Source organism: Rana temporaria, chromosome 7 (assembly GCF_905171775.1).
Source record: "Rana temporaria chromosome 7, aRanTem1.1, whole genome shotgun sequence".
Classification (NCBI taxonomy): domain Eukaryota; kingdom Metazoa; phylum Chordata; class Amphibia; order Anura; family Ranidae; genus Rana; species Rana temporaria.
Window position 1 is genome coordinate 156,981,998 of NC_053495.1, and position 24,944 is coordinate 157,006,941.

At 45.4% G+C, this 24,944-nt stretch overlaps 1 protein-coding gene across 1 annotated transcript in view; it reads right to left on the minus strand.

Moving 5' to 3' along the window:
* Window positions 1-313: 313 nt before the first annotated feature.
* The window catches only part of LOC120945805 (torsin-1A-interacting protein 1-like), a 56,769-nt gene continuing 32,138 nt past the window's right edge, over window positions 314-24,944 (minus strand). Inside the window, exons 6-11 of the mRNA XM_040360229.1 lie at window positions 21,084-21,131; window positions 20,941-20,982; window positions 17,988-18,035; window positions 17,254-17,286; window positions 6,205-6,240; window positions 314-2,265 (exon numbers count right to left, since the gene is read on the minus strand). Coding sequence (XP_040216163.1) covers window positions 1,478-2,265; window positions 6,205-6,240; window positions 17,254-17,286; window positions 17,988-18,035; window positions 20,941-20,982; window positions 21,084-21,131 — 995 coding nt within the window. The 3' untranslated portion in view covers window positions 314-1,477. The remainder of the gene's footprint in view (window positions 2,266-6,204; window positions 6,241-17,253; window positions 17,287-17,987; window positions 18,036-20,940; window positions 20,983-21,083; window positions 21,132-24,944) is intronic.

Below are 24,944 nucleotides of genomic sequence, written 5' to 3' on the forward strand. Positions count from 1 at the left end.
TTGGAGGTTAATAGAACTAAGGAGCTGTCACATGCCCTAATCAAGAGTGCCCAACTATACCCGCCCTTTCCATCCACCTACACCATTCAAAGAAGACGTAACTACAGCTTCTATGGATGAAATGTGACCTATGAATGGAGGTGAACTTTTTTTTATTTTATATTTTTTTAAACCCAGGTACGTTCAAGTCACATCGCTATGCTAAAGAATGGCATCACATAGTGACAAAAATTATACACACAGGTCCTAGCATTCATACAAATGGGGATAACATAAAAATACATTGTCAAAAAGAAAAGACTGTACATAGATGTGTAGGGTAGGGACACTGCTCAGCTTGGCTTTATTTTGGGATTCTGCAGAAAACAGGGAGCCAGTGCACCAAAAGCAGACAATACATAAGTGCTTTTGATCATCTCTTGTGACTTTCAAAGACCTTCTCCAGCACCTAGCGGCATAATTCATTGGTTGCTAAAAGTATGTAGTAGAAAGTGACATGGGGACACTACTTTCACACAAACTACACAGTTTTCTAAAATTAACTTTTTTTTTGTGACCATTTTAGATAAACATGTTTAATGGAGTTCCTCCATAAATATCTGTGGCCTATTTATTATGACATTTTGTATTTTACCAGTTCACCTTGTATTGCAAAAAATACATGGGATGTCAAAGCAGACCCTCCTAAAAATTCTAGCTGCCATACTGATCCACCAGCCTCAATACTTCTGGGTCACTGACAGGGAAGGTGATTTAGACAATGCTAGCTGGATGCTTATTCAGGGCCTGTGACGATGTACCCAAGCAACAGTAGATTTTTATCATTGCAGAAGTTCAAATTAAAGCAAATTAAAAAAAATATATATTTACCAACTCAGAATCTAGCTGAATTATACTTCCAGTCACAAGTATAGTTTTTTTTAGATTTATGCTCAATTCATCTCTGTGGAAGAAGTCATCATTTTTAATAGACAATGCCACTTTCCCGTTCAGAGCTCACATTTTTTTTTATGAGGTATTTGGAGTGAAAGCCGCAGCCAATGAATGAACTTCAGATTACGTCACTGGCTGGATGTGGATATACACAAAGTTTTGTGTCATTACAATTGGTGGTCCATCTCTCTAACCACAACCGTCACCCAGGACAGAGCTGAGGACCATCAATGTTGATGAGAAGTGAGGTAAAAGACCGAGAAAGTCCTATTTTACTCCAGCCTTGGTGTCCAGGGTTATCAACAATGGTATATGGACACAATGGACTAAGGCTAAAAGTGTTTGACAAATGAACTGGTTTCTTTACCTGTAACAATCAAATGCTCCATTTTAGTTTTCTGGTGGGGTATTGGAGAAGAAATTAAAGAATTATATTTTTATGGGAAACTAGATTTCCTTCAAACAATTCTGAACATAGAGCTCTGTATGAGTGCACATATAGCACTGATCCCATTTCATGTTGTGCTTAAAAGAATTGCTATCTTCATGGACTGGTTTTGGATTCTTCACATTCTTTCACATTCTGTTTTCCAGGGAACACAGGCAGCACAACATGCGAGATGCGACTCCACACTCCCCCCAGCTTGTCTCCATCCATCTCGTTATGGGACGTCCTGGACTTTCCTTGAGTAATGAATGTTTCCTTTAAGAAGTCATAGACGGTCTCCTCCAGTTCATTAAGCCCAATGTCTGGTTGCAAAGTAGGGTCCTTCAAAAGCACCGTTAGCACCAGTGCAACATTCTTAAAAGCCGCATTCTCATGGTCACAATATTTGTAGAGAATGATCAACGACCCAGGAGGTAGTAATTCTAAACGATGCAGCACTGCCGCTTTACTGTTACCTTGGAATCCTGCATTTAGCCTTTGATCAATATTCATCTTAACATCTTCACTGTCTTCAGAGGGCATATCCGTCCCAGAGAGGACTGTGTAGCTGCCGTTAAGGGTAGAAGCATAGGTTTTTGCCAGATAGTTTCCTACACAATGCAACATCTGTTTTGCATCCTGGGCACCGGTTAATAAAATAATGGCAGGTTCCTTGTTTTCATTCCCATGACGGAGTTGCAATTCTAAAATCCTTTGGCTCCTGTACCAAAGGTCCGATGACTGACCAGAAAAAAGAATTGGAAACTTTCTAAACTTATCCTGGAAAGATTCCATTACTTTTTTTTGTTGTTTTTCTGCGCTGAGTGTGTTAGGATTCTTCAGGACTACTATACAAACTCCCAGTAAAATAACAATCAAAGCTATAATCAGGATCCAGAATGTACCTGGAAGACAAACAGTTGTATTTGAATGAGGTCTCAAAACAGACAGTTTCACTAGTCCTCTGATGAGAAAGATATCACCAGTGGAGGGAATTATTTGCAAATTTCTTTATTAGGTGAAACCACCTTGCTGAGCCCACCTTATGCACAAGAATTTCACACAATTATATACAGTTATAAACATCTGTTTTCATGTTTCTAGCTTTAAATTGACCCCGTTAGCTGATTTTACTAAACTGAGCTGTTTGGAGCTCATATCTTTTGATAACTGTATCTGATCAGTATTCTCCTTTTCTATTTTAGGAACTGCTGTGCTCTAAAACACAGCCCAGAAGGCAAAATGTCTTCATTAGGTGAAACCACCTTGCTGATCCCATTGTTTCCATTTAATCATTGTTTTACAGGAGACACGGGGGGAGTTTGCAGACGTTCAGGTGTACTGTAAGGACCCTTTCACACGGGGCGGATCATTACTGATCCGCCCCGTGAACCTTCGCTTGCTCAGGGGGATCGCTCCGTTGATATCGGCTGAGCCGGCGGATGACAGGGCGGTCCCCGCACACTGTCAGGGACCGCCCTGTCTTTTCTCCGCTCTCCCCTATGGGGGGGATCGGATGAACACGGACCGTCTGTCCGTGTTGACCCGATCCAATCACGGAAGGAAAAATAGGGTTTTCCTCAGAATCGGAGGAATGCGTAAGCGGGCGAGATCGATGGATGAAAAAGCGGACATACGGTCCGCAGATGTGAAAGGGGCCCAAGACCATAATAAATAAAAAAGTACAGAGTGTTTTAGACAGTGGGTATAGAAAAGAATCACCCCCTTTAAAATAATCACATTTTGTTGCTTTGCAGCCTGAAATGAAGACAGTTTTGTTTTATCCAGCTTTATTTATTGGTGCAACTTATAACATCCAAGTGAAAGATAACACCAACAGAAAAAAAATAATTCAAAAACAGAATCTCCGAGTTGGAAAAAGGATCACCCCCTTATGTCAGCATTTTGTTGAACCACATTTTGCTTTAATTACAGCCTTTAGTCTATGGGGATATGTCTCTACCAACTTTGTACATCTAGGACTTTCCAATATTTGCAGAACTGCTCAAGTTCACTTAATTTAGCTGATGACCATTTGCAGACTGCAGTCAAGTCATTCCACAGATTTTCTATGGGGTTTAACCACTTAACCTTAGGTGGACATCATATAAAGTCCTTCGGTTGGAGTCAATATATCTGAAAAATGCCAGCAGCTGCAGGCATCATTCAGATATTGTTTTTTTCAGCCGGTGATTCCCTGCAATGTAAAAGCAATCATGGCGGCTTTTCAGTTGCTCGATTGCTTTTACAGGTGGCGGGAGGGAGGGGTGTCCCTCCGGAGCTTCTCCTGGCTCACCCGTTTGATCGGAGAGCTGGAGAACGATGTGGCAATGGCGTCGGTTTACCACAAAGCAGACTGTGGACCAGATGGTCCCCGGCCATCTCTATGAGACCGCAAGTGACACCATGATGTCACTTCCGCTGCCAGCAGATGTAAAACATTGCTGGTTTTTTTCTGGGAAGCCAGAGATTTTATTTATTTTTATCTCTGGCTTTACAGCATAGAGGAGAGATCTGGGGACTTCTAGACCCCAGATCTCTCCATAAAGAGGACCTATCATGCCCTATCCCTATTACATGGGATGTTTACATTCCTTGTAATAGGAATAAAAGTGAGCCAAAAAATAAAGGAAAAAAGTGTTGAACAATAATAATATTTTTTTAAAAGCGCCCCATCCCCTCGTGCTCGCAAGCAGAAGTGAACGCTACTTTGTTACTCTAAACTGGTAACCTGTAAAACATTTTTAAAGCGTAGCCCATGGAGAAGTACCGAAGTTTGGTGCCATTCCACAAGTGTGCGCAATTTTAAAGCGTGACATGTTGCACAAAGTAAATGGATACCTAACATCATCTTTCACATTATACAAAAAAATTGGGCTAACTTTAGTGTTTTTTTTAAATTCGGGAAATTGTTTTTCCAAAAAAATTGCGTTTGAAAAATTTCTGCGCAAATACAGTGTTACATAAAAAATTACAATGACCACCATTTTATTCCCTAGGATCTCTCATTTGGCATGTCATTTTTTTTTTGGGGGGGGGGGGGGTACCTAGTTTTGACAGGTACCCAGCTCCCATTTCTGTTTGGAGTGCCGCCCCGAGCGGAAGTTCTCCACGCATGCGCAGTGAGCACCCGGTTGTGTAGCCGCAAGCTGTCACAGCCGGGTCCCCACACTAGTAATGCCGTGGGAGAGGACCGAGGCTTTGGGCGGCTGCATCGCTTGGCCGTGGGACAGGCGAGTGTGTCAGCAGCTACACTATTTGTAGCTGTTGACTTTTAATAAACACAGAAACAGCTGGAATTCCTCTTTAAGGAATTTATAAAAAAAAAAAAAAATCTGACATGCTGGTGTTATAGCTTTGGATGTTATAATTTGCACTAGTAAATACAGCTGGATAAAACAAAACTGGTGTCTGTCTTCATTTCAGGCTGCAAAACAACAACTTGTGATTATTTTAAAAAGGGGGGCGATTAATTTCTATGCACACTGTATGACTGACTGTCTTACAATAGCCCTGAAGGAGGAACTTTTTGTGATCTGCAAATATTTTTTTTTTTTTAAACTATCCTACAGTAGTAATAAACCGAGTTTATCATGAGAATCATGATAAAATGTTCAGAACCACATGCCACATACACTTTTACTTGTTGATGCAAAAACTGTCTCAACGTTACTGATAAAACTTATGTGCCTGCAAATACCTGTATGGTCGGTCTCCAAAAATTTTTTTATATTGCTATGCGCGGTCTGTAGGCATATTTTCAAGCCAAGAGTATAGCTGGCCATACACTGATCAAAATTGGACTGGTTCAGAAGGGGCCGGATGGACTTTGATCAGTATGTGGTCATTCCAGCTCAACAGAAGTCAATTGTTTAATTGATTTTGGTCAAAAAGGACAAAGTGATAGCCACTGCTGTCATAATACAATGTCACGGGGCTAGATTCCGTCATTCACTTTGTTTGTGTAGGTGGGGGAATCTGATAGTTTTGTACATTCATCTTGCCGGCTACATATAAAAAATAAAAATCATCTAACAGTGTATGGCCAGCACTAGACCGTCATTCCCACAGTAAAGCTGGACTACCAGCATTCAACTATCAAATGGCAGAATCCTTGTATGGAGCTACAGCAATATGCAATATCCTCCCTAGACTTAAATTTAAACATACATTAGTGCCCTTTATCACTCTCACATGTTTTCCATGCTAGAAATCTCAATGATCAATCTTTCCATTATCATCATATCAGCTGTGTTTTATTGAAGGGATAAAAACAACCGCTAATTTTGCCACATGGTGTTCATCTCCACATGCAACTATGAGTTTGTGGCAGTTGGAAGAATGAACAGAATTGGCCTTGTAATGTGTAAGGCCCCTTTCACACGGGCAACTCCCTGGAACGGAATCTGCTTGCTAAGCAGGGATCGCGTCGCTGACCCCTGCTGAGCAGGCGGATAACAGGTCTGTGCAGAGCGGAGATTGACATAGTTCCACGTCTCCTCTATGGTGAAATCAGGTGAAAATGGACTGCCCGTCTGTTTTCATCCAAGCCGCCAGACGGATGGAAAATGGGACCACCATCCGTCAGGATTTTGCGGAGAGGATCGGTTTGGATAGCGGTGGATGTCAGCGGACATGTCCCCCATGACATCCACCGCTCCATAGGGAAGACTGGAGGGTCCAATTAGGTCCACTTGAAAAAGCGATAGGCAGAGCTGATCAGATAATCCGTGTAAAAGGGCCCTAAGCCTAAAAATTGCAAAACACCAAACAGTAAAGTAAACCTACTGAATGAATGAATAAATGATTATATTATAGCTTATTAAATTATCAATGAACTGTACCTCTTACTGGTTGAGGTTTGGGTTGGTTTTCTGCACCTGTGGGATCAAAAAAGTATAAGTAGGAGAAAGAAATGGTGTCATTCAACTAATAAGTGCAAGTTCATGGATATGTCGTGCTATACGTTTTTGTTAGGCCAAAATTATTAGCCCCCCCCCCCCCCCCCAAAAAAAAAAGCAATACATCTCGGTAATACAAAGGTGAAAATAAAATAAAAAATGGTCATGGTTAGGGCTTAAAAAATAAATAAAAAAATTAAGATGGGGTATCTGCTGCTTGTTAAACCTCTGTTGGGGGTCCACCAAAGACCCGACCATGAAGCCCATTGCAAACTGTCATCATGATCCACACTCCTTGGTTTTCTTGCTGTACCTACTACTTCTGTTGTACTGCTGTACATGCCTTACTTCTTCCTCTACACCCAATCATGCTTACATGTACAAATGAGAATCAGAACTTAAAGTGGATCTAAACCCAAAAAAAATTATTTTTTTGATTTCACAATGTAGAGAATAAGATTTCCGATCATCTGTGCCCAGTCTTGCCACACATAGTTAATCCAGCTCTGAGCAATCCACTTTTATTGTTCAGTGAAAATTAACAGACTTCCAGATAAAAACATGTCTAAATAACAAGTCCTTTCCGTCCCCTTGCTTCGAGTGACAGGGTTTTTACATATCTCGTGCACTAGCTTGGACACATGCACATTCCTGGATGTTTATCATAATATGGGGGGTGATCCACAGTTCATTGTGACAGGTAATGTATGTCACTGGAAGCAAGGGGACGGAAAGGACTTTTTATTAAGACAGGTTTTTATCTGGAAGTCTTAATTTTCACTTTACAATAAAAGAGGATTGCCCAGAGATGGATTAACTCTGTGTGGCAAGACTGGGCACAGATGATAGGAATTATTATTCTCTACATTGTGACATAAAAAAAAAAAAAAAAAAAAAAAATCTGGGACACCATAATTCCAGAATGTTCAAGCTCTCAAAACTAACTAGAAATGATATTGCTGGCACCTAGTTCCACCCAAAGTGGCACACGATACTCCAGGACACGTAGGGTCCTGCTTCTGTGGTTGTTCAGAGCCAGGTACTTATATGTACATAGGGTGGACTTGTATGGGCAGCTTAAAGTGGAGGTTCACCCTAAAACAATTATATAACATTACATCCAGCATACTAAAGACATGTACAGTATGCTGGTATTTTTTTTTTTTTCGCCGTACATACCGTTATATTGTTATTTTCCCCCCGGTTTCCGGGTTCTGATTCCCGCAGGACTGGGCGTTCCTATTGAGAGGTTAGATGATTGACGTCTGGTGAAAAACTTCAGATGGCTCATAAGGGGCATCACCAGTTTTCCGTAAATAGCCGACCTGCGAGTCAGCTCTATACGGCGCCTGCGCACGCCGTGTAGAGCTGACTGCGCAGGTGCCGTGTAGAGCCGACTCGCAGGTCGGCTATTTACAGAAAACTGGTGACGCGCCATGGGAAGTTTTTCACCAGACATCAATCATCTAACCTCTCAATAGGAACGCCCAGTCCCGCGGGAATCAGAACTCGGGGGGGGGGGGGGGAACAACAATATAACGGTATGTACGGCGAAAAAAACAAAACACCAGTATACTGTACATGTCGTTAGTATGCTGGATGTAACATTATATAATTGTTTTAGGGTGAACCTCCACTTTAACTACGAAGTGGAAACAAACCACTCTACCTTCCTTCCTTCCTTAGGTGTTGCATTGCACAAAAATCCAAGAGATTCACAGCATGGGAGACCTCACACCTCCTCGGAGACCAGAGGAGAAATTTAGAAAAACACGATTTAGGTAACTGGCTGCAATTTACTCATTACCAGGAGTATTGGGTGCTCCTCACACTAGGCTGCCATGAACACCCAATTGTGTGCAGTTGAGCTGAAAAATAGCCCAGCATTTTTTCTCATACCCCCCCAAAAGCATTTCTTCTTTTCTTACCAACACCCACTGAAACACTTGTGCTTCCTCTCTCTCACACTATACCATATTACCAAATTCTATCAAGCTTACTAGAATGATAAAATGTATGCTAGAAGCAGTTTCCCAACTCCCCTGCCCTCCCCCTCACATTCTTTACCATGCCTCTCTTATCACAGTAGAACATATGTCTGAAACGGCCATACAAACTCTACAGTGCGTTTGGAAATGTACGATTACTGATAACAAAAATGTATGTGTATTTAAAGTAAGCATTTTTTTTTTTTTTACACACACGGTTAAAGGGGCATTGTGTCTCAAAAGGTGGGGGGCACTTCTTGCAAGAGTGAGTGAAAGCAAGGGGGGGGGGGCATGGAGGTACAGAGTGAGCAAGAAGAAGCATGCAGCCAGGGTGATTAGCGAGGGAAGGGGGGCACAGAGGGTAATAAGGGAACGGGGTTTAGGCATGGTGGGTGGTGAGGAGAGGGCTGGCCTCATTCACTCCTCCACTGTATCTTTGGAGGAGTAATGCAGCTACCCTTGGACAGCAACACTGTCAATCAGTGGAGTGGGTGGTAAAAGCATTTTAAACCGATGCTTTTAAGATGGTCTAGTAGATTTAGACTGACTTTATATATGTATCAAACATATTAAAGCCCAACTTTAGGTAACATTTATTAAGTAGTTGCTCCAATAGTCTTTTTCCCCCCTTTAGGGATAAATGTTTTACATAAATGAATAAAAAACGGCTATTGCAAGTACCCCAGTCAGTGGTAAATGGTTTGTCTTAACCCTCTAACTGCTATTTTTGTCGGACAGTTTGGTATGTTAAAGGAAGTTGAAAAAACAACAAACTTACTGGCTGGTTCACCAGGTAATAAACTGTTTTGGGCGACATTAAAGTGATACTAAAGCTTTTATTTTTTTAAAACAAACATGTTATACTTACCTCCACTGTGCAGTTAGTTTTGCACAGAGTGGCCCTGATCCTCCTCTTCTGGGGGCCCTCGGCGGCTACTCCCTGCGTTAGATAACCCCCTAGAAGAAGCGCTCTCCCGAGGAGGTTACCTTGCGGGCGCGCTCCTGAGTCATACACTCTGCATCCATAGACGCCGAGTGTATGATTCGGCCCTGCCCCCCGCGTCATTGGATTTGATTGACAGCAGCGGGAGCCAATGGCTGCGCTGCCATCAATCTATCCAATCAAAGCTGGGACTCCGTGTAGAGAAGGACAGCGGGGACATGCCCACTGAAATTCAGGGTTCAGGTAAGTAAAATGGTGGAGGCTCGGGGGACCAGACACTGCAAGGTGTTTTTTTCACTTAATGCATAGGATGCATTAGGATGAAAACACACAAAGGTTTACTCCCCTTTAATTTTGGCCACAATGTCACTTTAAACAAAATTGAAAAATGACAGACTTACTGGCTGGATAATCAGATAAACTATGTTGTTATGGGGATTAATGCTAGTGGCAGACTGTCACATATGTCATTTTCTCTTTTGGCCATAGTGTCACTTAACCACTTAAGCCCCGGACCAAAATGCAGGTAAAGGACCAGGCCCCTTTTTGCGATTCGGGACTGCGTCGCTTTAAATGACAATTGCGCGGTCGTGCGACGTGGCTCCCGAACAAAATTGGCTTTTTTTTTTTTCCTACAAAATAGAGCTTTCCTTTGGTGGTATTTGATCACCTCTACGGTTTTTATCTTTTGCGCTATAAACAAAAATAGAGCGACAATTTTGAAAAAAATGCAATATTTTTTACTTTTTGCTGTAAAAAATATCCCCCAAAAATATAGAAAAAAAAAAGTTTTTTTCCCCTCAGTTTAGGCCGATACGTATTCTTCTACATATTTTTGGTAAAAAAAAACAAAAAAAAAACGCAATAAGCGTTTATCGGTTGGTTTGCTCAAAATTTATAGCGTTTACAAAATAGGGAATAGTTTTATTGCATTTTTATAATTTTTTTTTTTTTTTTTACTACTAATGGCAGCGATCATCGATTTTTTTCGTGACTGCGACATTATGACGGACACTTCGCACAATTTTGACACATTTTTGGGACCATTGTCATTTTCACAGCAAAAAATGCATTTAAAATGCATTGTTTATTGTGGAAATGACAGTTGCAGTTTGGGAGTTAACCACAGGGGGCGCTGAAGGGGTTATGCTTCACCTAGTGTGTGTTTACAACTGTAGGGGGGTGTGGCTGTAGGAGTGACGTCATCGATTGTGTCTCTCTATAAAGGGGATGACACAATCGATGCAGCCGCCACAGTGAAGCACGGGGAAGCCGTGTTTACACGCGGCTCTCCCCGTTCTTCAGTTCCGGGGACCGATCGCGGCGATCTGGTCTGCGGGTCTCGTGGTCCCGGAGCCACGGCTGGGTAGATGTAAAGGACGTGCCGGGAAGGCCATCTGCCCAGCCGTGCCATTCTGCCTACGTATATCGTCGTGCGACGGTCGTTAAGTGGTTAAAAGAATATGTAACCCCAACATTTCATACTTCTGATATGTGTATATTATAACATACATGTAACCGGTATGAAAAAAAAGGATTTTTGTACTCACCGTAAAATCCATTTCTCTGAGTTCATAGACGGACACAGCATCCTTTGACCTTAGGTTATGCCTCTTCCTACCAGGAGATTTAGGCAGAATTCTTACAGCACTTAAGGTGTTAAAAACTTTCCTTCATGCCGCTCCTCCCAGGGGGCGTGGCTCCCCCAGGCATAACCCACACCCTGCTCCAGCAGCTTCAGTTCGTAACAAGCAGTACAAACCAAGGAGGGGTGGGTGCTGTGTCCGTCTATGAACTCAGAGAAATGGATTTTACGGTGAGTACAAAAATCCTTTTTTCTCTTTCGTTCATAGACGGACACAGCATCCTTTGACCTTAGGGACGTCCCCAAGCAGTGTCAAAAAAACGAGGGGTGGGAAAGATAACACAGCAAACAACAGGTTACACCCCAAACAAAACCGGAGTTACTCAACGGAGGAACTCCAACCTTAAACTGCCGCCTGTAACACCCTGCGGCCGAATGAGGCATCAGAAGATGCACTCACATCCACCTTATAAAACTTTGAAAAAGTGTGGACCGACAACCAGGTCGCAGCCTTACACACCTGTAACACAGAGGCTTGGTGTCGGAAAGCCCAGGAGGCTCCAATCGCCCAGGTCGAATGCGCCGTGACCCGAAAGGGAGGCGCCCGCCCCTTCAGGGCGTAGGCCTGAAGCACAACCTGTCGGATCCACCTGGAAATGGTGGCCGACGAGACTGCCAGGCCCTTACTGGGACCGGACACAGACACGAACAGCGAGTCCGACTTCCGGAACGGAGCTGTCGCCGACAAGTAAACTCGAAGGGCCCGAACCACATCCAGAGAATGTAAAACGGCTTCCTTCGGGTTCTTCGGCTGAGGACATAATGATGGAACAACAATGTCCTCGTTAATGTGAAAGGCCGAAACGACCTTCGGAAGAAAAGAAGGTCGCGGGCGCAGCACCGCCTTATCCTGATGGATGACCAAGTAGGGGGCCTTGCAAGACAGGGCCGCCAGTTCAGACACTCGTCTGATAGAGGTAATAGCTACCAGAAAGACCACCTTCTGCGACAAAGTCAGCAAGGGGATCTCCCGAATGTCCTCAAAGGGGGCACGCTGAAGCGCCGAGAGGACCAAGTTCAAGTCTCAAGAAGGTAGCGGAGGGCGCACCGGGGGGACCACATGCCGGACCCCCTGCACAAACGTGCGAACCAAAGAGTGCGCTGCCACGGGACGCTGAAAATAAACAGCCAGAGCAGAAATCTGACTCTTGATCGTGCTCAAGGCAAGAGCCTGGTCCACTCCCCGCTGTAGGAACAGCAGGATCCGGGACACCACGTAAGTACGGGGGTGCCACTTCATCTCCTCACACATAGAGATGTATGCTTTCCATGTACGATGATAAATTTTTCGAGAAGTGGACTTCCGTGCACGCATCATGGTAGAGATTACCGGGCCCGACAGGCCCCGGTCCTTCAGTACCTGGTTCTCAACAGCCACGCCGTTAAAGCCAGTGACTGTAAAGCAGGATGGAAGATCGGGCCCTGAGACAGGAGATCTTCCCTCAGAGGCAGGCGCCAGGGGGCGTCTGCCACCAGACGTACCAGGTCCGCGTACCAAGAGCGACGCGGCCAATCTGGGGCGATCAGGATCGTTGGAATCCCTTCGGCTTCCACCCTGCGCAGCAGGCGGGGTAGGAGCCTTAGAGGAGGAAAGGCGTAAATCAGGTGATATTGACCCCAGGGAGCCACCAACGCGTCCGACGCGTCTGCCCACGGGTCCCTTGACCTGGCCACAAACCGTGGCACCTTCCGATTGAGACGGGACGCCAGAAGGTCTACGTCTGGAGTGCCCCATTTTTGGCACAGGATCTGAAACACCTCCGGGTGGAGAGACCACTCCCCTTGATCCAGAGTCGTGCGACTCAGGAAGTCGGCTTGCCAATTCAGAACTCCCGGAATGTAAACCGCCGACAGGGCCGGAACGGACCTTTCAGCCCACCGAAGTATGTGAGCGACCTCCGTCGCCGCAGCCGAGCTCCTTGTGACGCCCTGATGATTGACGTACGCCACGGCCGTGGCGTTGTCGGACTGGATCCTGACAGGACGGCCCTGCAGCTCCAGGGACCACCTGACAAGGCACAGCTTGATCGCTCGGAGCTCCAGGATATTGATCGGCAGGCGGGACTCCTCCCGAGTCCAGCGCCCCTGGGCTGACTGGGTGCCCCAGACGCCCCCCCAGCCGAAGAGGCTGGCATCCGTCGTGACCACTGTCCAGCGGCACGGAAGAAAAGACTTCCCGGACCGAAGCACCGGAGACGTCAGCCACCATGCCAGGAAAGACTTGGCCAGATGGCTCAACCGAATCTGGCGATCCAGAGAAGATGGGACCCTGTCCCATCGTGACAGAATCTCCTTCTGTAGTACCCTGGTGTGGAATTGGGCATACGGAACCGCCTGGAAGGAGGCCACCATCAGACCCAGAACCCGCATGCAGAAGCGAAGAGACGACCACTTCTGGGTCGACAACTGTCTCACTGCAGATTGCAGGGTCCGCAGTTTTTCCGATGGGAGGAACACTTTTGCCTCCCCCGAATCCAAAACCATCCCCAGGTGTTCCAGCCTCTGGGACGGAACCAACACAGATTTTTTGAGATTCAGAAGCCAGCCGAACTCCTGCAGAGTCCGACACGTGATGGACACGTCCTTCTCTAACTCTGAGCTTGAAGAAGCTCTCAGGAGAAGGTCGTCCAGGTATCCCACGATAGCGATCCCTCGCTGCCTTAGCAAGGCCAGGATCGGGGCGAGCACCTTGGTGAACACCCGTGGTGCCGACTCCAGCCTGAACGGGAGGGCCACGAATTGATAGTGGTCCTCCCCGATCGCAAAACGCAGATACCTTTGGTGGCTTGTGCAAACGGGGACATGCAGGTATGCGTCCATGATGTCCAAGGACGCCATGAAGTCCCCCTGGTGGAGGGCCGCTATGATAGAACGGACCGACTCCATCCTGAATCGCTGCACCTTGACAAAGGAGTTGAGGGCCTTTAGGTCCAGGACAGGGCGAACCCCTCCCTTCTTGGGAACCACGAACAGATTGGAGTAGAACCCCCGAAACCGTTCCAGCGAGGGAACCGGCACAACCACCCCCCTGTCCAGAAGATCCTGGACAGCCCCGGACAGGGCTAGCCGACGATCCGGAGGAAGCTGGAGGTTGGATGGAAAAAATCTGTTTGGGGGACAAGAGAGGAACTCTATCTTGTACCCCGAGGCGACCACCTCGCAAACCCAACGGTCGGTCAGAAGAGAATTCCACCGATCCGCGAAGTCGTGAAGCCGTCCCGAGACCCGGGCGGGGGCAGACCTTCATGCGGAAGCAGGCTTGTCCGCAGGCTTGTTTGGTTTGTTAAACCAGGGGCGCTTACGCCCGGCAGCAGGGGCTTTTGCCCCTTGCGGACCTTTTCCAGCCGCGCTGGGCGCACGAAAAAACCGCTTAGGGGTAGTAAAAGTAGGACCTTGCTTGCGGCGAGGTTCCTTACCCTTCCCCGACTGAGGGAGCAAGGTGCTCTTACCTCCAGTGGCATCCTTAATGATGTCATCCAGGGATGCCCCAAAGAGCCGTCCGCCCTTAAAGGGCAAATCCACCAAGGCCTTTTTCGAGGACTGGTCAGCCGACCAGCACTTCAGCCATATAAGGCGGCGCAGAACCACTGCGTAGACAGAAGCCCAGGAAAGCAAAGGAATCGAATCCATAGCCGCCTCACAGAGAAACTCCTGACCCTGAATCAACTGCTCAGCCAGGTCCCTAGAGGACTCGGAAGCACCCTGGACCTCCAGATCCTGCAGCAGGAGCTTCCCCCTTTCAGTTAGCGTCTGAGCAACCAGGGCTCCGGCCAGAGCCGGCCTTACCGCCGAACCCACCACCGAGAACAGGGAGCGGGCCACGTCCTCCACTCTCCTATCAGCAGGGTCCTTGAAAGCAGGAGCCCCCTCCACAGGCAACGTAGTAGCCTTACTCAGACTGGACACAGGAGGGTCCACCGACGGAGGAGTGACCCACTTTTTTAAAAAGTCCTCCTCCAGGGGGTAACGGGTAGCAAAGCTTTTAGGAACAGTAAAAGCCTTTTGCGGTGTATCCCATTCCTTATACAACAAATTGTCCAAATAAGGAACACAAGGGAATACCTTAGCGGTACGCGGTGGTTTGCGGAATCCAAAAGGGACTGACACCGCTGGTGTCTCCGCCACATCCTCTAAATGAAGAGTCTCACGTACCACAGTAATAAGAGCTCCAACAAATTCCTTGGCAGCAGACTCCGCAGCAGAGTCATCCTCGCTGTCCATGTGGGTTAAGCCCGCATCCTCTGACATGACAGAACCAGAAGCAGCAACAGCGTTATCAGATTCTGCGTCAGAGATATCCCCAGAAACAGCCTCCGGGGGGGGGCGCTTTTTACCCCCCAACCAAGCACTGGCAGCTTCAAACCTGGTGAGAAAAGACTCCAGGACAGCCGACACCGACTCAACAGATGTGGCAGGGGAAGGGGCGCTAAGGGTTAATTCCGGCGGCATTGTGAGGAATGAGGGGCCTGATTCAGGCTCCATATTGCAGCTGCCGTGTCACCCCCACTGCCAATGGCAGGAAAAAAGTCCCCCACAGGTCACCTCCCGGCCGCTAGAGCACAGTATGGGGCCCCCTGAGACTCACCACCCCCCTGGTACAGCGCGGTCTGTGAAGGACAAGTGTGTGCTGAGGAGAAGCTGCAGCGCTGCGTCTGTCCCCTCAGAGGATTCGCGGTCTTTTTTCCCCGCCGAAACGGCCACTAGAGGCCGAACTAGTGCTGAAAACTGCGCCGGCCACAAGAAAATGGCCGCCAAATAACACAAGCGCGGCTCCGGCAAAATGGCCGCCATTGCGCAGTTTTAAAAAGACAGTGTACCCAAAAAAGACAGTACACCAAAACAGCACACAGCAAAATGCCCAGAATGACCACCACAGTCCCCTGCAGTGACACAGAACAGCCCCAGCCATACCCGAGTGAAAAATATGAGCCCCAGGGAAAAAAAAACCCTGCACAGCCGTCACCCAAAGGGGGAAGGAGGGAGAGGAATAAGGGAGAGAGGAAAGCAGGGAAAAACCCTCAGTCGACCTCCCAAGGGATAACATTCCAGCCAGACCACTTACCTGAGTAAGGGGCCACTACTTACCTGTCCTGCGACTACCCGGCTAGAGGTATCCCAGACAGACCAACGTCCACGAACGGCATGGTTGTCAGCCAGACACACTGTGACAAGGCCATAAAGACCGGTCATATGTGTGCCCTAGAACCGAAGTTCCCCGGCCGCCCCTGGAGCAATGGGGCCTGTCGTGGACGTCCCAAAGCGGAGCTGAGGGCCGGCACACGCTCGAAGGCCGAACCTGGGGGGACTACAAGGGTCGAGGACCCAGCCTGTCACCCAGTCGGTTGTTGATAGAAGAATCGCAGGATTCAAAAGTAAAAAATAAAATAAAAAAGCAAGGAAAAAACTCGCAAGATGCAAAAAAATTTGCAAGAAAAAACTCCAGAGTCCAGGACTCCAGAGAGAGACTGACTCTCCTGACGGTTAGGCAGAAACAAACTGAAGCTGCTGGAGCAGGGTGTGGGTTATGCCTGGGGGAGCCACGCCCCCTGGGAGGAGCGGCATGAAGGAAAGTTTTAAACACCTTAAGTGCTGTAAGAATTCTGCCTAAATCTCCTGGTAGGAAGAAGCATAACCTAAGGTCAAAGGATGCTGTGTCCGTCTATGAACGAAAGAGAAAAAAAAGTATTCCGTTTGCTTTGTATTTCTTCCTTTGTGTGAAATCTCTGGTCTGGTTCCTGCCAGTCATTTTGCTTTCCTAGTTAAAACTGACCACATTAAGCAAAAGAGCACAGCATGGTCAGTTAGGTGGCTGTGCTGCAAATTCAGCTTGCTTTGCTCCAATGATTAGACTTGTTCTGACGCCCCCCCCCCCTTCTTCTGGCACAGCCATTAATTGGGAATATCAATGTGCTGTTGCTTCTCCTCCCCCGGCTCTCTGAGCTCCTTATGCAGCTAAGGAGAGGGAATGTGATCACGTATAAGAAAAAGAAAGAAAGAAAAAAGCATTTCTATTTTAAACTAAATGGTTGTTTTACAAGGTGAGGGTTTGCATATAGTTTACATTGCACGGCCAATATTCAACTGTCAAATGTAAGGATCTTTGTATGTAGTTAGAGCAGAAACCTTTTCAAGCTCTAAAGGAAAATGATTGATAGGAAGCACTTCTTTTCATTTAACTCATACAAAAAAAAAAACAACGAAGAAAGTACAGATATCTGTAGGGACAAGGTCTATGCATATAGGGTGGACTGGTTAGGTCCACTTTAGCTTTAAGTGTACATTAATGCCCTTCATCACCAAACAAGCTAGAAACTCAGATCAAAAAATAAAACTGGTGCGAACTGCTTGCTTTAACCGTTACAAATTCATGACTGAGCCAATATATTGGAGCATATTAAACAATCAATGAAACCTACTTCTGATACTGGTTTGGAGTTGGTCTTCCTCACCTGTAAAAAAAAATATCATTAAGATTAGAAAGAGAAACGGTGTATTTTTACCGGCACAGGCATTCATATGTATGTTATAAAACAAATAACCAGGCGCATGGACAACTGCCCAAGTGGAAAATTTGATCTCTGGGTCTGGCTGCTGCTACCCCAAACTCATGAACCAATGAGATCAAGGGAAATCAAGGCCCTAGAGAATAAAATGGTGGGTGTTGCATGATTTTGTATCACAAGATATTTGTGCAGTGGTTTTTCAATACTAAATTTTGGAATAAAATACACTCAAGGCTCCCCAGGCATAAAGCTCACAAAGGGCTCCGTTCTCCCAAAATTCAGGGCCCATAGGCAAGAGGACAGCATTCTGTTCCCTCCAAAAGCCTCTGTCCCTGGCGAGTCCATCACACCCTTTTTGGGATGTTCAAATGTGTTCCCCTTCAACACAATGGAGCACAGAAATCGAACCAATGTATCCCTCAGATAGTTCCAGTGAAAGGCTTTAATCTGTATATGTTATAAAGCAGGTACGTCGGTATAAGACCGATACATGACGTCAAATGTCTCTTAATAATTGAAAATGCTTTTTAGTTGTAGGGGGGTACTGCATTGAAAATGGGATGCTCATAGAATTATTTCATATAATTGTGTTGCAAATGCACACATATCCCAAAAAAAAAAAAAAAAAAAAAAAAAACACCACATACCGTCAGAATAGGCTTCAATTCTATTTTTATCCAGTAGAGGATCTCTGGCTGAAAAAAAATAAATAAATAAATAATAAAAAAAAAAAAAAAGGTAGACAGAAATAGTCAGCAGTCACACAGAAAAACAAAAACAAAAAAAAAAAACGTAAAAGTGGAGGAACAATACACCCCCCCCGAATTTTTTTTTTTTTTTTAAAACACTGCAGCTGCCGACTTTTAAAAAATGAACACTTACCTGTTCAGCGCACCCGCAAAGTCGGCAGACGAGGATGAGCAATTGCTCGGTCCTCGGATGCTGCCGCCATACTCGGTGAGGGAATTTGGAAGGGGCGTGACTCCCGCGGTCGATACCCAGAAGTGGTGCAAATACCTGTTTTTTTTTTTCAGGTATCTGCACCCTCCTCCCCCCTGAAAGGTGCCAGAATGTGACACGGGGGGGGGGGGGGGGGGGTCTAAGGGGTCTCCGAAAAGCCCAAGTTCCATTTTTGGGTGGAACTCCACTTTAAAGGGGTTGTAAAGGTTAGTTTTTTATTTTCTAAATAGGTTCCTTTAAGCTAGTTCATTGTTGGGTCAAACATTTTCCTTCGATTTCCCCTCTAAATGTTTTTTTTTCCTTTGTCTGAATTTCTCACTTCCTGTTTCTCCTCAGTAAGCTTGCCCCCATCCTCTGGCTGGGGGGTTAGTCAGCCAGAACAGCTTACTGAGAAGGAACAGGAAGTGAGAAATTCAGACAAAGAAAAAAAAACATTTAGAAGGGAAATCAAAGGAAAAGGTAAGTGAACCAACAATGCAATAGCTTAAAGGAACCTATTTAGAAAATAAAAAAACAAACCTTTACAACCCCTTTAAATGTGGGGAGATCTCTCTCACACACACACACAGTGTATCTCACAAAAGTGAGTACACCCCTCACATTTTTGTAAATATTTTATTATATCTTTTCATGTGACAACACTGAAGAAATGCCACTTTGCAAGCTTGTATAACAGTGTAAATTTGCTGTCCCCTCAAAATAACTCAACACAAAGCCATTTTTTTTTTTTTTTTTTTTTAAAGTGTATTTTGTGCATGTACTCGAGAGAGGAGCCGGACTGCAGGAGTTGGGAGTAGGCAGGCCTCCCCCAGAGGCAATCTGCCACCTTTTTCCATGCCCCAGGTGGCAATGGCGGGTGTGTAAGGGGGTCCTCCCACACAGCCCGCCCTACCTGTTCCGCTTTGAAGCCCAACGGGGCAGAGGGACTCCCTATAAGGGAGTGAGAGGATCTAGCCCGCTCAACCAGCCCCGTTTGTCCTTCGCCTCTCTTTTTTTAGAGACCGCGTGGTCAAAGTGCGTACATGTTAACCCAATTTCGATTGCGTGCAAGTGTGGTGGTTTTTGTGGGAGGGGGGTGGGCGTACCAAGTGTGCAGGCTTACCTTGCATAGCACACCCACCGGGAGCCGGGCTGAGACCACCAAACTCGAATTCACATGTAGCCGAGACCGGGATCCGAACCCCTAGCTGCAGAGGTGAATGGCTTGTCAGCGCAGTGCCAATCGCGTTGAGCCACCACAGCTCCCTAACACACAGCCATTGATGTCTAAACCGCTGGCAACAAAAATGAATAAACCCAAGTGAAAATTTCCAAATTGGGCCCAAAGTGTCAATATTTTGTGTAGCCGCCATTATTTTCCAGCACTGCCTTAACCCTCTTGGGCATAGAGTTCAGCAGAGCTTCGCAGGTTGCCACTGGTGTCCTCTGTTCCTCTCCTCCATGACGACATCACGGAGCTGGTGGATGTTATAGACCTTGCGTTCCTCCACCTTCCGTTTGAAGATGCCCCACAGATGCACAATAGGGTTTAGGTCTGGAGACATGCTTGGCCAGTCCATCAAACCCTATTGAGACATTAATGGCTGTGTGTTGAGTTACTTTGAGGGTGCATCAAATTGACACTGTTATACAAGCTGTACACTCACCTCTGGATAATGGGACAGGTGAGTGTACACACCTCTGGATCGTGGGACAGGATCCAGCTGGTGCCCACTGCGCTCTGTTACTGGTTCCGAAGTCTTCTAGGACCTGTTGTCTCCCAGAAGACTTTAAGGAGAACTTCCACTTCCGATCGCCTTACGAAAGTGGGAGCAGGTACCTGTCAAAGTCGGGTACCTGCTCTCCCCCTCCTCCCCAAAAGCTCAGTTTCACAAACAGGAATCGGGGAGGAGGCCATAAAGCGGAAGTTCCACTCTGCTTTAAAAAAGTGACATACTGTAAATGATGCAGACTGTCACCGGCATAGACACAGCAATTTTTATATTACACTTTCTGTGATAAAGCATGAATCCAGTTTGCTCTGCAGTGAAAATGTACAGGATTGTTGTAACAATATAAACTGGATAGGGCAGATCCTCAAGCATAAGAAAAAAGCCATCCCTGTCCCATAAGCTCACTACAAAAATATTGTGTGTCAATTTTTTAAAGATTATATTCTGAAATACTATTTTATACAGGTCCACTGTATAAAATTAGAGAAGTACAATTAAAAAAACAAAACCAAAAACAAACAGTGCTTTATATCTACCTAAAACAGAGGGGATGCTAGCAATTTTAATACATTACTAGTGCATTACAGGAATAGCCTGAGGAGGTGAGGGGCGGGGAGGACAGGGATGGAGGGAGTCAAAGCAGAGAGCAGAATGATGGAGGCATAGAAACTGACCACAGTATCATGGATCAGCAGCCCTGATTATCGTGATTCAGCACACACGGGGAAGAGGGGGGGGGGGGGGGTGCGCGGCACAGGAATGAGCATGATCAACCAGGTATTTTACATCATACAATGGGAAAAAATACATGGCACAAGCACTATGCAACCACATTAAGTGGGTAAATTCTAAATATAAAACATAAATACAGGAAAGAAAGTGAGGCAAGTAAGCCTTGGGGGAAACAGGACGTAGAAACCATTTGTACCTTTTTTTTCTGGCTGTTTGTGGGAAAATTCTCTCTTCTCATCTATGGAATGACAGACAGACGGAATTAAAAAGGGTAGGCAAACATTTTTTTTTTACAAGGAGACATCTCCTTGGAATTTTACATAAAATTTTATAAAATACCAAAAGTATTGTGGTTCCTGTTGAAATCCTGTGGATCGTTCTTAAGATCTACAATGACAAAAATAAACAGAAGATCACACTTGCTGAAATGTCCATTTTTCAATTTATGACTAAACTTGAAAAAAATACTGAAAAGTGGTCACATTTCTTATTCCCATTTAGATGTCAAGTTAAGATTTTGGAAAATCCACCATAACGTGAGTAACATCCTCTTTTGACCTTTCAATAGTCATTACATCGGAACTCCTGGCAAATACTATAAACACACAGTTGATATACAGTACTGTGCAAGTGTTGGGCAGGTGTGAAAAACACTAAAATTAAGAATGCTTTTAAAAATAGAAATGTTAATAGTTTATCAATTAACACAATGAAAAGCAAAACCGAACAAAAGAGAAATGCAAATGAAATCAATATTTGGTGCGACAACCCTTCGCCTTCAAAAACAGCATTAACCACTTAAGACCCGGACCAAAATGCAGCTAAAGGACCCGGCCAGGTTTTGCGATTCGGCACTGTGTCGCTTTAACAGACAATTGCGCGGTCGTGCGACGTGGCTCCCAAACAAAATTGGCGTCCTTTTTTTCCCCACAATTAGAAGCTTTCTTTTGGTGGTATTTGATCACCTCTGCGGTTTTTATTTTTTGTGCTATAAACAAAAATAGAGCGACAATTTTGAAAAAAAATGCAATATTTTTTACTTTTTGCTATAATAAATATCCCCCAAAAATATATAAAAACATTTTTTTTTCCCCCTCAGTTTATGCCGATACGTATTCTTCTACCTTTTTTTTTTTTTTTACCAAAAATAAAAAAAAATTGGTTGGTTTTAAATTTATAGCTATTACAAAATAGGGGATAGTTTTATTGCATTTTTATAATTTTTTTTTTTTTTTTTTTACTACTAATGGCGGCGATCAGTGATTTTTTTCATGACTGCGACATTTTGGCGGACACTTCAGACAATTTTGACACATTTTTGGGACCATTGTCTTTTTCACAGCAAAAAATGCATTTAAAATGCATGGTTTACTGTGAAAATGACAATTGCAGTTTGGGAGTTAACCACACAGCTCTCCCCGTTCTTCAGCTCCGGGGACTGATCGCGGGACTCCAGCGGCGATCGGGTCCGCAGGTCCCGGAGCTTCGGACCGGGTCGCGGGCACGCGCCTGCGACCCACGGCTGGGTACTAGCACAGGACGTACCTATATGTGCATGTGCCCAGCCGTGCCATTCTGCCGACGTAAATGTGCAGGAGGCGGTCCTTAAGTGGTTAAATATTCTAGGTACAGCTGCACACAGTTTTTGAACTTGGCAGGTAGGTTGTTCCAAACATGGAGAACTAAGCACAGATCTGTGGATGTAGGCTGCCTCTGTCTGATCCTTCTGTCTCTTCATGTAATCCTAGACAGACACAATGATGTTAAGATCAGGGCTCTGTGGGGGCCAAAGCATCACTTCTAGGACTCTGTGTTGTTCTTTACACTGCAGATAGTTCTTAGTGACCTAGATTGTATGTTTGGGGTCGTTGTCCTGCTGCAGAATAAATGTGGGGCCAATCACACACCTACCTGATGGTATGGCATGATGGATAAAAAATCTGCCTGTATTTCTCAGCACCGAGGACACCATTGATCCTAACCAAATCTCCAACTCCATTTGCAGAAATGTAGCCAAGCATTATTTCTATTTGCCGATACGTTTCTCTGCTATCTGCATGAATCACTTCAGACAAGTTTTTCTGACACCATGCGAAAAAAAAGTGACAGGGGAGGGAGCTCCAGCTGATTGACAGCCTCAGCTCTGTTCCGACGTAAAGGGGGATGTGTCCCTTCCATCCAATCAGCTCGAAGAGTTTGCCTCACTGAGCTCTGCAGAGTGTAACTTCAGCTCTCCACCCCCATTTTCTGATAGCTCAGACAAGCTTGATATATTCTGGATTTTGAACAGATGTATAGAAGAGAAGACTGCAGATAAACAGGTACAAACTTATGTAGAGGGATTGGTTTCGTTTCTGTATATCATCTAAGGCCAGTCACATCAATGGGTATATGTAAGGGTTTACAACAGTTTCCTTAGCGGATTGTCTACAGTCCTCAAAATGTGGCCCATTTCTTTCTGCTTCTTCAAAAGAGTTTGCACAGCACAACTTGAAACACCAAAAATAAGTTACACCAGCCTAGGCATTACCATAAGATTACCATAGCATTACCATTAATCAGCTCTGAAGAGGACACATCCCTTGAAAAACGTGTAAGCTATGCCCTTTTGGATGGACATGAATACAGTGTTGGGACTGGATAGTGGTACATGCGTTTTATCCTGTACTTTGAGTACATTGGACTTTGAGTACATTGGTAGTTGAATTTACTAATGGAATGGTAATGCAATAGGCCTGGTTCGCCACCTTCTTGCTTTTGCTTCCCCCCCCCCCCCCATCTGAAGTGGACAGCAAGACTCGAGTCAAATCTCCCTGTGGCGATTGTCTCATATTTTTTCACAATAAAGGAGGAGCTTTTTCTGGGCCACCATTTAGATCTACATCATTGAAGGTCCTTCCACCCATAATCGCTGACAAGATATTTCTTTACAGTACATCACGGGACACAGAGCCAATAATTACTACATGGGTTATAGGCCACCTTCAGGTGATGGCCACTGGCATAATCAAGACTGGAAGTCCCCTCTATATAACCCCTCCCACATGGGGGAGTACCTCAGTTTTCTCACCAGTGTCTAAGGTGTTGGTCACGGTAAACATTATGCTCCCCAGAAGGGCCCTACCCAGGGACAGGGAGCTATACAATCGGATCCATTCAAAAAGCCAAAACAAAACAAAGGCAAAAGTGGATGGTATCCGAGTCTCGATACCGAAGAACGAGGTTTTGCCTGCAACGCTTCTCTTCGGAGAGCTGGGCCCTGGGATCCAGCGCCTTGGTCACATTGTTATACCACAGGTTGCTCTGGCAGGGCGCTCTACAGGTGCAAGGCAGTAGACCCTATAAATCAAAGGGGACCCTGTCCTTGAAGGTCTGGCAAGACTCCAAGTCCGCCGTGATGGGTGAAGATTGGGTCACTGTGTTAATTGCAGTAGTACCCTGCAGCGGGAATGGTTAGTCAAGAAGATCCTTTTTGGATTTCTTTTAATGAATAGTTGGAAGTCTTGCCTGTATTCTCTGCTACCACTAGAGGGTGTGAATTAGCATACCTGGTGTCAGCATCCCATGTATGCCTGGTTGAAGGTCTGTCAGCAGTGCTTGTGGAGGAGTTCTGCCTTTCCCTCTCAGTTTGTCAGCCACCTAAGGAAAGGTGGGGGGGGGGAGCTTGGGGTTCCACCAGCAGTGAGTCTCCCCCCCTGAGATCCCTGAGTGAATCACTGATTGCACACGTACGCAAAGAAAACCTCTTATGCGAAAAGGGACGCAACGAGGCGGGGAGCGAGAGATGACACCGCTTTAAAAACTGCTGATCCCTTGGCCACTAAACCAAAAAAGGTGCTGGCTGTGCACAGGTGCATTGAATAGAAGAAGATCATGGACTGCGGCACTCCTTAAAACAATGTCTATATTGTACAAATAAAATCCAAAAAACAACCAAAGCGCTGCAGGAAAAAGGTGACTGACATGTTTCACATCATGTGATGCTTACTCGTAGCTACGGAGACACAGACACTTTTTCACAGGGCACATAAGCGCTGGGGTGCTGGTGAGTAGAATTCTAGAGGTCTGATAATGTTGAAATTTATATTTATATTATACATACATACACACATATATATATATATATATATATATATATATATATATATATATATATACACACACACACACACACACACACACACACACACACACACACAC